We start from the raw sequence: 14,239 nt of genomic DNA, 5'->3' as shown, positions 1-14,239 counted from the left end.
ATTACAGAAAGGTGTTCTGTTTACGTCTTTATTTCGGTAATTGAACGCACAGGAAGTACTTCTGAGGGAAAAAAAGCTGGAAGCGAGGGGGGAACGCGACATAGTCTTGGGGCAGCCGGTCGGCTAGCCTAGGTGCCACAGCCTAGTTGGCCGAAGCAAAGGTGGCCTCAAACGCGGACCTGAGTTCTGCTCTTCCCGGAGCCGGAGCCAACGCCCGTCAAACCTCCACCTCGCCGTGCTTGCCAAAGAGGCACCGCGGAGGCACCGGCAAGCGCCACCCCCACGTACCTTGGACACCGAGGAAGTGGCCATAATCCACCGCTCCGTGTGCCTGCGCACTGAACACTTCCGCGCGCCCCTGCGGAAGCACAAGCGACTTCCGGCGCGGAGGCGGGGCGTGCGGAGGCGGGCTTCGGGTCGGCATGGCGTGCGCCTTTCGTAGGTCGATCGCCTGTCAGGTACAGTCGCGAGTGGCGAGCCCGCGGGCGCCGGGGCCGCGGGGTGCAGCCTAGGCCGGCTCTGCCTTCTCCCCGAGCAGCGGAGGCGGACGACCCGCGAAAGCACTGGGCGCTTCCCTGTCTTGGCAGTCCCGCTCGTCGTGCTTTAATCCGGGAGGAGTGTCTGTGGGTCGTGATTAGACCCGGTAGAAATTACTAGTCCTCCTTCGTTTGTAGTCATTATTTGCTTTCCCTGTATTATATTTCGTTTCTAAATAAAATATTTTAGAGCGTTGAATAAAGTAGATAAAATAAGGGCCAGGCGTATAAGTGCACTCCTTTAATCCCAGCACTCTGGAGGCAGAGGCAGGAGGGTCTCTGTGAGTTCGAGGCCAGCCTGGGCTGCAAGAGCTAGTTCCAGGACAGCTAGGGCTGTTACACAGAGTAACCCTGCCTCGAAAAACAAAACAAAAAGTTTATGCTAAGGGGCTGCAGTGATGGCTCCTTGGGTAAAAGTGCTAAAGTTCGAATTCCCAGAGCCTGTGTAGAAAAACTTGCGTGGCTAAGGGACTTGTACCCCTCATTTGTTCACAGCGTCAAGTCCTGCCTGAGGTCTGCACAAACTTAGGCTCAGTGTGACTGAGTTGTTTTGGGCAATTCTGGAGATGTTGCATATGCTTCTTAGACATTAAGCATTAAGTCCTGTTTATATCAATGACTTTAATGTACAATCCGTGTGTCTGTATTTGTTTGTGTGTTCCGTCATGTGGAGAGGGCAGAGGACAGGTGTGTTTGTCTTAGGCACCGTCCACCTCGTTTTCTGAGACAGGGTTTCTAACTGAATCTGGGGTTTACCCATTCAGCTAGGCTAGGCTGGCTAGCCAGGGAGCTTCAGGTGAAATAGTGATTCTAGCGTGAGCTGAATTCATTGTCTGGGACAGGCAAAGAAAGAATTCACTGTCTGGGGAAGACAACAGACCAAAATACAAGAAAAACGGGAGACAGAGAGAATGAAACAATGCTTTTTACTAAGGCCAGCTTCTGCCTCGGAAAGGGGAGGGAAGAGAAATCTAGGGTTGGGGAGTCTGGGTCTATTTATGGGAGTTGGGGGGGAGGGTAGGTTTTATCAGGGTTTCTCCAGTGGCTGTGCATGGCCCTCTGGCCCACCAGGGAGATGACCACAGGCTGTTATGCACTACTTGCTCAATTAGGGAAGTGGTCATACTTTGAAGGCCCCTTTCTCCGTCTTTGACTTGCCTTTCCAGCTGTTGTCCATAACTCTTGCTGTCCTTTATCACAGGAAGGCACTGCTAATCAGTGTGCCTTGTGCGCCTTGCAGGTGTTGCTCTTCTTAGTGCTTGGCAGGAACTGTAAGCCCTTAGTTAGCCTCTGCTTTCTTTGTTCTCATCTTTATGTGACCAGTTTTTAGTTTTACCATGGCAGGAAATTAACACCGATCCTAACTACTGTCGTAGCTAATCTTCAGCTCTCAACTGTAAAGGGATAAGAGATGGTTCATTCTGGAGCCAAATTTTAGTAACTGTGGCCTAGGAACATGGATTTATGGTACACCAATTTCCATAGTTCCAGTATGGAAGCAGTTTAATGGAGTATTTATAATAACAAAAAAGAATGTTATAAGTCAAAGCATTTACGAAATATATTGGTGGAACCATTGGTGAGGTAAGTTACAAGATGGGGTTAACGCTTCTGTAGACCTTGGATAATGTCTGACAGCCTCTTAGCCCTTCGCTGGGTGGGAGCTAGGGTTTTGTTAAGTTAATGCACCCTAGAAGGTTTTTATGTTTGCCAGGAAGTTAGGTCTAGGTAGTTGTCTCCAGATATTAGGTCCAAAGGTGGGCGTGGCCAAGAGGAATTGCGATTAGGCTTCAGATGTGTAACATTCCAAACTCTCCACAGCCACTGGAGATTTCATCACTTAGCTACTGCAGACACAGCTTCTTTTCAGGAATTCTCCTTCATATTACCAAGGTGTAGCTGCAGTTTTTCTTGGTTACCTGTACCAGAACTCCTTGTCTGTGGGGCAGTCCGGAGTGGTCTCCTTCCAAAAATAGATACAATTTAGTTCCTATGCATGGGCAACAATGTCTTACATATGTTCCTCAAGAAAGCCAACTGGCTTGCTGATACTAGCACATAGCCCTATCCTCCTCCTTTTTTATGCAAAAATAAACCATGCCGTGTATTTTTATCATATTTCCCCTCCCCCTTCCTCCTTATTTGATCTACTTGGTTATTTCATACCCAGCTTTAGTCCCTTTTCTTCCTCATCCCTAATACCTCATCTCTCCACAGCGCCAGCCCTGGAGGTTGCAGGTCTGTTACCAGGCTCAGCTCTTACAAGAGTTAAGTTAGGGTTCCAAGCTCAGCTCCCTGTGCGTTCAGGACAAGCGCTTTGCCAATTGAGCCTCGTTCCATCCTCGTTGGTGCAATCTTCTGTAAACTCTTCTCCTTCCTCGCTCTTCTTGGTGCAACATCTAGTTCCCAGAAGTCATCTCTCAAACAGATTGCTTGCACCGAAGTTAGGAGGCTTGTCTCCACCACTGCATTTTGACCCGTTGTGGTTTTCTGTCATGGTCTCTGCTTCACAAAGTTCTTCCTCTCTTGTACGCCACACGCCCTAGGAATCGCCAAGTCCTATGTGCCTGTCACAGGATTATTATGAACATGGAAATGCCTATACCACCAAACAGCATAACCATGAAAGAAGTTCCTTACGAACAAAGATGCACCTGTTTCTACTTATTATTTTTGCATTAAGGAGCAATCCTGGGCTTCATGCATACTAACAGGGCAAGTAGCTGGTGCTTCACGGCTGTGTGAGCCTATGGCCTTTGCTTTGATTTTTGTTTTGTTTCTTTACTCCTGATGTTCTGATGGGTAAATCTTTTATGGGGCTCAGGCATGGGGATCAGATTTTTCCCTAATATTTACTTGTTTATCTACTAAGTGCCATAATTTTTTTTTCTGTTTTGTTCATTGTTATAGTATCAATGCCTAGAATACTGTCTGGTACACATTAGCTACTCAATAAATATTGTTTTAATGGAAAATAGTTTTGGATTTTCAGTGATTTGTATCTTTTTTGTATATTTCTTTCAATTTTTTTAAACTGGCAAACATAAAATTCATTGAAAGACAAGTAGTCCTGCTTGCTACTTAATAGTCAAACCCTTATGTTTTACTCAACCCCCGACACTCAGAAATCTTAACCTCAGTCTGATAGTTTTATGTTTCCAAACCTTTAATATAGGTTTCACATCATGTATTTGAGGTTCATTTATGTTCAGTGTGTTAATGACATTTCTTTTATCGCTAGTAGTAGTCCATTCACTCTGGAATAGATACAGCAACAATTTTATCCTGTTCTTTTTTACTTTTAGCTTTCCAGAGTCTTGGCCCTTCCACCAGAAAGCTTGATCAAGTCAATATCTGCAGTTCCAGTTTCAAAAAAAGAGTTAAGTATACTTGCGATGATCTGAAATTTTACTTATCCCTTCAATTTACAGAATAAACCTTAAAGTTATGATTCATTATATTCAACTTGTTATAATTGATATTATAAATTTATAGTTCTATTTAGGTATCTATGGTGAATGTGATATTCCTTTGTTAATTATTTTCATGTTTGGTTTTGCTAACAATTATGTCAGTCTTTAGGAAGGAGATTCCAATTTGTTTAACAATAAGAGAATGACAATATGGTTATAATCTCAGAGCTTTTGAAGGATTATTGAAACTTGTATAATCATCTGATGCTTGAATACTATTGTACCATGTTTATCTCCCAGTTCGGTTTTTGTTTGAGGTTTTATTTGAAGACTCCCAAGCAATAGAGAACTGTTGGTTAGGGCTATGTAAAAATCTATGTTGTTTTCTTAGGTACAGGGAAATGTTTTGTTTCCTTATTAGTGTGGTCATCCTACTGTTAACTTAGTGTTTTGCTAAAATCTTCAGTGCTTTAATAGAATGTAGTCTATCCATGAGTGTATAGCCCTGGGCTGCAGGGACAAACATGTTCAAAGCAAAGAAATTGCATCTGCACTAACATGAAAAAGTTTATTTCATATTATCTCAGACAATACACTAATAACAACTACTTCTATAGCATTTACCTTGTAACAAGGATTAGAGGAATATAAAGATAATTTACAGTATACAGAGGGTATGTGGAGGATACGTGGAAATCGCACATACTGTGTGCAAGAGGCCTTGAGCTTCCGCAGATCGTGGATCTCTAGACGTCTTACAGTCAATCACCAAAGGAGGGCTGTGCTCTCTCAGTTAGTTCAAGACGCCTGCCACACAGTACATTCCTAGCTCTAAGGGTTTAAAGATGGAATAGGAAATTCTCAGTGTCAGTTTACCCTTTGTTGTCTGAATTTTATTAGAACTTTCACGTGAGGGGGCGAATGTTCTCTTCATGAGGAGGAAGAGAAGGCAAAGACTAAAGAGTGCCCATACAGTTACTATTTTTAGCTTTGGAAAAAAATGAAAGTAGGGCTGGATGGAGCGATGCATGCCTTTATTCCCAGCAAACAAGTCAGAGGCAGTTGAATCTCTGTGAGTTCAAGGCCTGACCTACCTAGTGAATTCCAGGACAGCCAGGGCTGTTACACAGAGAAACCCTGTCTTGAACAACCAAAAAAAAAAAAGAAAGAAAGAAAAGAAAAAAAGATGGAAGGAGGAGGGAGAAGAAGAAAGACGCCTGTTTGCTAATCATCCCCATTGTCATTGTTTTCAGTGGTCTTAGCAGTAAGTTAGTTTTAAGCATTGTAATAGACTAGAAGAGTGATTTAGCTTTTCATCCTCTGCCACAAATATTAGAAATATTTGTGACTCCGTTAGACTAATATAAGTTTCCATGTTAAAAATAAAATTGCAGATGTCTTACTATTTATAAAATTTAGAATCTATATTTAGCAATTTATGGTTATTTCTTTGAGTCTTCCTAGGTGTTTGAGAACCATGCTGTAAGACTGTGTTCATATTAAATCTTTTATAAAGAATCCTAGCTCTGTATCAAAAAGCTGCAATTTGGTCTTTGATATATTCAAATCCCTGTCATCACAATAATATTAGAGCTCCTATTACTTCTAGTTTTACTTTATTTTTTGACTTTTAAAAGTCTTTGTTGGGGCTGGAGAGATGGCTCAGTGGTTAAGAGCATTGCCTGCTCTTCCAAAGGTCCTGAGTTCAATTCCCGGCAACCACATGGTGGCTCACAACCATCTGTAATGAGGTCTGGTGCCCTCTTCTGGCCTGCAGGCAGACACACAGACAGAATATTGTATACATAATAAATAAATATTTAAAAAAAAAAGTCTTTGTTGTTTGTATCATGCTTTGTGTTTTATTCCTATTTTGCTAAACTAATTTCTTTGGTTGCCCATATATTGGTTCAAATATTTGACTAAGTTATTAAAATCCTTTGCTAAGGAAGAATACAATAAGTACATTTAAACCTTAAATGAATTTCTACAATTAAATTTCATTTTCAGAAAATTTTCATTTTCATAAAAAATAATCTTAGAAAAGAAATGAGCATAATTTCCCAGCTATTTTAGTATAAACAGGACAAGGAAAAACTTCCCCACAATGTTAGCGTTGCCAGTATTTGATGTGTTATTTAGCATCAGATCTGTGACTAGCATAATTTATAACTGAGATGTCGTTTCTCAATAGCCCTGTAAAGTAGATACTTGTTATCATCATTTTACTGAGGTTCCAAGAGATTGAGCAATGTGTCTGGAATTACACAGACATTAACTGGTAGGTGAACTTGTGTGGTTTTATAGGTTAGATATCAGTTTGGATTGATAAGTAGATTCCATGCTAAGTTTTTGTAGACCAGGCTGTCTTCAAACTCACAGAGATCTGCCTACCTCTGCTTCCCAAGTGCAGGGATTAAAGGCATGCGCTACCGCTACCTGGCACTACCGCCACCTGGTAGATGAGCCACTTTCAGTTTGGTAACCATCTAAACTGTCAAGCCTTTTTTCCAAATTCAAGTCCCCCCCCCCCCCCGTTTGTATGGCAGGGGTAGTTGATTTTGTTTTGTTTTCTCAATGAGACTGCAAATACTGTTGTGACTGGATATATTTCTTTGATTCTGTTATCCTGGAAATTGCAAAGCAGTGTAGCTCACTAGTTGTAGGATAGCCAAGAAAACAAAAAACTAACGAAAAGACTCAGGAAATTTCATTAGGTTTTCATATAATACATTCTTTTACTTTGCTGTATTTTTTAGAATATAATTTGGTTACAGTATTTCTCCTTTCCCCTTCCTCCTTCCAAATCTTCCCATATTTCCCTCCCTGCTCTCCTTCAATATCACGCCCCCCTTTCTTTTACTGTTATTGCATGTAAATAAGTGTAGGTGTATACATATTATTCCTAAATAATTATTACCTGTTCAGTCTGTATATTCATAAATATTTTTAAATATAACCTGTTAAGTGGTTAATGCTACCTGTATGTCTGTTTTGGGGCTTACTGGTATGCATTGGACACTCTTCCCCAGGGAAGGCCACCTCTCCTGCTCCAAGCTTTCCTCGGTTGCCTACAGTTCTTTCTGTAGGGTTGAGGCCTCATGGGCTTTCTCAGTCCAGTTTGTCGTGTCCATTAGTGCCCTCCCTATTCAGCTCATGTTTGGATAGTCAATGCTGAGACTTTGTGGGTGTAGCATCTGGTCCCCAGAAGTCCTTTCCCAAGGACTCGCATTTGAATAAGGCCTCCCTCCTCACTGGGCTTGAGCAAGTTCCTGCTTGCTAAAGCAGTCATTCTCCTTATCTCTGGAAGAGGAACTCTGCTGTGGCTGGTGCCTATTACCAAGGTCAGGGCTAGATTCCTCGACCCCTGATCTCAAGCCACACCCCACCTCACTAGTCCCTTCTCTCCCATTTAAATCTGCATGCAGCCGAGTATGCAGTCTTTTTTTTTATCCCATTAAATGCACTGGCAGCCATCCTGATTCACCCTGATTGTGTTGTCCCCCACCTCATCCTGACCATCCCATGTCGTGTTGTCCCCCCATCCACCCCCACATCTCATTGGGACCTTAACCTGTGCTGAAACAGGTCTCCAGCAGACTGCATATAATATATTTTGATAATATTCTTTCTCCTACCCAGCTCCTCCCAAGTCCTTTCCATTTCCCTGTTATGCCCAAGTTTCAGGTCCTCACACCTACTAGCCCAATTTCATATTTTTTCCCATCTGTCTTTAAAAAACAATAAATACAAAAAGCAAACCAAAAATCAAACAAAAAAGTCTAATAAGACCAAGAGTACCAAAAGGAAATTAAAAGCTCACAAAAAATCAGAGTCCGTTTTGTGTTGGCAAACTACTGGCCTCCTCTGTAGTGTGGTTGATGTATTTAGGGACATCCCATTGGTGAAATTACCCAACAGGTGTGATTACTTGGCGTGAGTGAGAAGGAACACACAACAAACCCGCTTAGGAGTTTATGGTGGGGGGTACAGGCCTGGTGAAGGTCAGTGTGCAGAGAGAGAGACAGACCATTAGGCACTTCTGCCTGAGCGCTTGTCCTCACAAGCATGGCCCTAGAACCCGGAAGTGTCAGCCTTATTGTGGCTGAAATCATAACAGCAGGCATCAGTTGCATATAACTTCTTGGTTAGGGTTGGTTATTTTGTGCACACTTCCCAGGAAACATGTTGGTGTCCATTAGAGTTTAGGCTCTGTAATGTGATGTTTACACAGAAGCCATACAGGAATTTTCAGGCATTTCAAGCTGCATGATGAGGGACATGAAAGAAGTCACCTGTATCCTTCCAGAATATATTCCTTTAAGTGAGTGACGTGGGCTGGACAAACCATGGTATAACTCACTTAACTCTCTTCCGTTTCTCTGTTGACCATCAGAAGATGTCAGTATCTGTAGTTGTGCAGTTATTTGTATATTAATAATGTCTAACTTAAATTATCACATCTACAAAAGATTCTATAGAGACAATATGATGAGCCACTTTTTTTGTTTGTTCTTTTGGGTGAGGGTTGTTTTGGTTTGGTTTGGTTTTTGAAATTCAAGACAGGGTTTCTCTGTGTAACAGCCCTAGCTGTCCTGGAACTAGTTTTTGTAGACCAGACTGTTCTCAGACTCACAGAGATCTGCCTGCCCCTGCCTTACGAGTGCTGGGATTAAAGGCATGCAACACCACCACCTGTCCAGATGAGCCACTTTCAGTGTGGTAACCATCTAAACTGTCAAGCCTTTTTTCCAAATTCAAGTCCTCTCTGTCTCTCTGTCTCTCTGTCTCTCTCTCTCTCTCTCTCTCTCTCTCTCTCTCTCTGTCTCTCTCTCTCTCTCTCTCTCTCTCTCTCTCTCTCTCGGCTTATACGGTAGGGGTAGTTGATTTTGTTTTGTTTTTCTCAATGAGACTGCAAATACTGTTGTGACTGGATATATTTTTTTGATTCTGTTACCCTCCTTACTTGCAAATAGCTTCTGTAGTCATGTAACTGACTGTTCCTTTAGCTGGTTCCACTGAAGCTTTTAATAGTTTAGTGGAAAGTACCAATAGCTGTGTCCATGTCTCTAGTGAACAACTCAGTGTTATAAATAACATTTTTGTCATGCTGAAACTGTTGGGTATGGGGAGGGGGTCGCACAAAGATGGGAGACAGACCACCAGAGTCTGTTAAGCCAGAAGCAAATTTAAAAAAAAAAAAAAAAACCAATCTCCACCCGACACAAAAGCTTATCATCTAGCTGAGACCACAACCAGAGATGGACTTATAAGGTTGTGGCAAAGGAAGGTTATAGCAAGCATTAGACAGTAACAAAAGAATATTTGCAATCTTAAAGTAAAACCTAGATACAAGTTGCCCTTCTTTGCAGTTTTCATTAACAGAGTTTGTAGTTAGACTAGTGTTTGCGTTTTAGGTCTTTGTTTCTCCCTGGCCCTCCCTGATGGTGTTTACAGAAGCTCTGCACTCCCTCAGCCAATCCCCATAGCAGGGACAATGCATAACCGAAAAGTCATGTACATCCCGTCATTTAAAAGTTAGCTCAGATCAGTTGCTGGGCATGAGTGGCTGGGGGTATCTAAAAGCTGAGGGCGGCTTCAGTCTTGCAGATACCTATCATTTGTAAAGTAACCCACTGTTAATAGTTAATCCTTAAGCTGATGAGAAAGCTGCTGACAGCCTGATCTCATTCTCCCACTTCTTTATTTCTGGAATCTGTATTTCTATATTCTTATTCTTGAACTCTTCAAAACTTAAATTACAACCATTTAAAAAAACATTTTTGCTCTTGTTATTTGGACAGTTATAAAGAAGCACTTAGTAGGAGAAGCAGCTTTGTAGCGGACGTCAACTCAGTCTTTTCTGAAGCTGCTTCCTAGTTGCATTTAACTTGCCAGATATCTGTCTGTTTCAGGTAATATGCAAGAATTGTATAAAATAACCAAGATTTTAAAAGTTATAAGTAAAAACAAAGTTTTGTATTTCTTGACTTTCAGTTTTGAAGGTTTTCATAATCCAGTGATGACTCTCCTCTAGACAAGTGATGTTTTTCTAACAGCTCTTTCCCATTTCAACGTTCATCTTTAGAGAAGTGGCAGACTTCCAGCTTTCTGTGGATTCCTTGCTAGAAGACAACAATCCGCAGTCACAACTCGATGCTCAAGATCAAGCCAGGAGGACTGGCAGAGAAGGTATTTCACCTCTGTGTTGTACTGGACTGAGCACTGGAGGAGAGCACAGCTCACAGGCTGCATTCACGTTTCTCTGTTCAAGGCAGCTTGCAGGACCGTTCACTTCATTTTAGCTGGGAGGTTTCTGTGATCTTTCACATCAGCTGTAAAATATCTCTTTTGTTGTAGTTTCAAGACAGAACCTTATGCAGGAACTGATGCAGATGCCAGGAAGGAATGCTGCTTGCTGTTTTGCTCTCTCTGGCTCTTGATTAGCTTGCGGGTTTATACAACTGAGGCCCATTTACCCAGGGATGGTACCACCTCCATTTGGCTAGACTCTCCCACATCAGTCACCAGTCAAGAAAATTTCTCATGTACACCCTGGGGCAATCTGGACAATCTGATTGAGCCCATTCAGTGAGGTTCCTTTCTCCCTGGTGACTAGGTTGATATCAGGTTGACAGTGAAAACTGATTAGCACACTCCTGAGCTAACATTGTTTAGCTGGTGTTTTGCTTTGTTTTATTCTTTTATTAGCCACGGGGCTGAAGTGTTAATTTATAATTTATGGATTGAAACTGTTTAAACTTTTAAAAAAGATTTATTTATTATGTATACAGTGTTCTCCCTGCATGTAACCTGCCAGCCAGAAGAGGGCGCCAGATGTCATTATAGATGATTGTGAGCCACTATGCTGGGAATTGAACTCAGGACCTCTGAAAGATCAGCCAGTGCTCTTAGCCACTCAGCTTTCTCTCTAGTCCTGAAACTGTAAAAACTTTTAAAGGCAGATTTATTTATTCCCCTGCAACTGGAGTGACAAACAGGGAGTGACAAACAGTTGTGACTTCAAGGACTAGAACCCAGGTCCTCTCAAGAGCATCCACTGAGCACTCTTAACATCTGACAGTCTCCCCAGCCCCCTGGATAAGTGTTTGAATGTAGAAAAACAAACTTGATATATTAGAGCAGTAGGTTGCAATTCTTTGAAATGAGCTTCTAAGAAGAGCATTAAAAATATGAGAAGAAAAAATGTATGTGGAGTGAATGGGATGATCGCAGAGAAGTTGTAGTTGGATGATTTCATAAACTCTGTATTTCTAAGTCCTTTATCGTGGGTCTAGTAAAACAGAGGAATTGGAAAGGTTGTAGTGAATGACCAAATCTAAACTGTTAGCTTCAGATCTTTACACAAAGCATGTTGGGAAAGCTTTCGTTTGTTCCTAAGTTTTTAATAGGGACATATATTGCTCAAAGATGATGTCAAGGAACTCGAAAAAAAAAAAACTGAAACAGTGAAAGTCACTATTGGAAAAAAAAATATAACTAAAAATGACGGCGAAAGGAGCTTTGGTAACAGAATAATAGTTATTTGGTAACAAGGTCACTTCTGTTCTTTTATTAATACGGATAATACCTGATATTAAGTTCTGATACCAGGAGTAGAATTAATCTATCTTTTAAATTTCAGAAATAAAGACTGATTGCTCTTCAGTGACAGCAGGCATCTTTAGTGCCATAAGTCTGTCAGAGGGTTTGAATGGACACATGCAGGAAAAGTAGACTCTGTAAGAGGCTTCATTCTGTGCTTGTGCAAGTGCGTTGGCAGTAGGTCCGACACAATGTCCTGTTTGTGGCTGTCTTGAAAGATAAGATAGTGTTCACTGTATGATAGATGGAGAAATTTGAGGTAAAGGAAAGAGAAAAGGGAAGGGGGAGACTGAATAGCATTCTAGTGAGGAAAAAGAAAATGTGTTTGTATAAATAGGATTTTGGAACAGAAGACCTTGGCTAAGACCCTGGTCTGGCTCTAATGCCTGAGAACTGATTCACCTGCTGTCTTGTAAACCATGTTTATGGTGTCAGAGCTACTGATCTCATTAGGTCTGTTCTACAATATAATCTGCTTTACATGGTTTGTTATTTTTCAGCTTAAATGTGATTCGGTGGTAACTGCCATCAGTGCTGGTCCAGGAATGCTGAATTTCAAAATAAACAGAGAATTACTAACAAAGGTAAGAGTGGATTATAGTCTGGTCTTTGTGGATTAGTTTCCTTTCACGCTGTTTAGCCACACTGCTCTCCCAGCTCTCAGACACCACCTCAGAACCTGTGCACAGGATTCCTCAGTCTGCAGTGCAGTAGAAGTTAATCTTTCTTCCTCCCTCTTTTTTTGGGGGGGGGGGGGTGGTATTTCCAGTGTTTAAATCCAGGGCTTTTCATATGCTTAAGCAAGCACTTTACCACTTAGTCACAGTGGGTTCCCTAGCCCTTGACAGTCTCTTCCTGATCTTCTCACTGTGGGCTGTCATAGCACTGTTAATCTCTTCTTGCAGAAAGCACCTTGCTATTTTACATGCCATCTTTTTCTTCTTTGTTTGGTTTTTCAAGACAGGGTTTCTTTGAGTAGCAATTCTAGCTGTCCTGGAACTCACTCTGTAGACCAGACTGTCCTCGAATGCACAGAGGTCCTCCTGCCTCTGCCTCTGCCTCTGCCTCTGCCTCTGCCTCTGCCTCTGCCTCTGCCTCTGCCTCTGCCTCTGCCTCCTGGGTGCTCAGGTTGAAGGTGCACCTCACATTCCATTTATTTGTCTGGTGCCGCTTGTCAACTCTTATTTCACTTTGGGGTTTAGCGTCTGTCTTTCCCACTGTCCTGTTTCTATGTTTTGCCATAATGCCTGGTGCATCATAGATTCTAGATAAATACTGTTTGTTGATAAATGTGCTCTGTAGTGAAAGTGTGTTGGTTTCTACTCCCTGCTATTCTATAATCTGTTGGAAACGTAAGACTTAAACTGGAGAAACCATGGGATAGCTTTTTCTTTTAATAAAACAGTAAGTAGTAAAGTTAAAAGGTTTTTAATACAGTAAGAATAAAAAAATTCAGATGCTGAAGTCGGGATGGGCCAGAGGTGTTGGAGAAACCTTGCAAAGGAACTGACTCTCTCTCAAGCTAGTACATCGGAGAACAGGTGACCCTGAATACGTGATTACATGAAACCTTTAAGTCAAGATCATCTTGATCAAACACGTGCAGTCTCTAATTAACATAGTCGCTTGATTGGGAGAATTTCTGCTATTTGACTTCATGTCTCCTGTATCCCAGGCTGGTCTTGAACTGGATATGTAGCCAGTGATGACCTTGAACGTCTGATCTTCTTGCCTCCACCTCCTGAGTGTCCGGTTTATAGGCCTGAGCCAGCACACCAGGATTATGCAGTGCTAGGGTTGGAACACAGATTTATACAGGCAAGGAAACTGCTGTTATCAACTGAGCTGTTATGACCTTAGGAAAATTAATCTCCTTGCCTTGCCTTCCTTGTTTGTGAGCATAGTACTCATCTCTGAAGCCGTATGAAGATTAACTGAGTTAATAAATGTAAACTCCTCATCCCAGTCTTTGTAACATCATTTGCACTCAATAACTGATCAGATACTGCTTCTGGCTGTGCTATTACTATTTCCGTTGGACCTTTGGCAGTTAACCTTATCTCACGAAGCTTCAATGTCCTGATCCCTCAGTATCATTCGTAGTTACTGTAATAATGAATAGATGAGATTTATGGGCCCCGAGTAGCCCCTTCATTATTAGCTCACATTGTAAGTGCCCTCAGAGAAACTGGCAACAAGTGCTGTTGGTTCCAGAGCAGGTGCTGCTGACAGTGCTGTAAAATTCTGGGCTCTGAAGTTAGAGTGAAGAAGTTAGCAACATTTAATCTCCAGGAACGCAGTAGTTAAGGACATTCTTTTCACCACTAAACCCCACCCTTCTGTTCTTCAGGCGGTGCTACAGCAAGTAACTGAGGACGGCTCAAAGTATGGATTAAAAAGTGAGCTTTTCTCGGGTCTGCCCCTGAAGAGGATTGTGGTGGAATTCAGGTGAGTACTCCAGTTATGTGGTGATGAGCCAGCTGATGGGGCAGAGAGGCTCATACCTCGGGGTCGAGTTCTCTTTCCACGACAGTGGAAAGTTGAGAGTCCATGACATTGTGTTACTTTGTAAGGATCACAGTCAATCAGCCACTAAGCCAGGAATAAAAAGGATAAAATTAGATGCTTACGTCTCCAGTCTGTTTCTCCTCTCCTTGTTTTTAGCAGGACCTCCACATTGGCCTT

General features: G+C 41.9%; 1 protein-coding gene and 1 pseudogene across 1 annotated transcript in view; one reads left to right on the top strand and one right to left on the bottom strand.

Annotated features, from left to right (window-relative positions):
* Orc3 (origin recognition complex subunit 3) overlaps nucleotides 1-335 on the bottom strand; it is a 45,175-nt gene extending 44,840 nt beyond the window's left edge. The window contains exon 1 of the mRNA XM_041667452.1: nucleotides 289-335. Coding sequence (XP_041523386.1) covers nucleotides 289-312 — 24 coding nt within the window. The 5' untranslated portion in view covers nucleotides 313-335. The remainder of the gene's footprint in view (nucleotides 1-288) is intronic.
* Nucleotides 285-14,239, top strand: part of LOC121458291 — a 44,407-nt pseudogene continuing 30,452 nt past the window's right edge.

This window comes from Microtus oregoni, unplaced genomic scaffold, assembly GCF_018167655.1.
Source record: "Microtus oregoni isolate MIOR12 unplaced genomic scaffold, Mior012 000017F_ref0000208, whole genome shotgun sequence".
NCBI classification, from domain to species: domain Eukaryota; kingdom Metazoa; phylum Chordata; class Mammalia; order Rodentia; family Cricetidae; genus Microtus; species Microtus oregoni.
The sequence above is the reverse complement of the archived record's forward strand: the minus strand, read 5'-3'. Positions and strand labels throughout refer to the sequence as shown.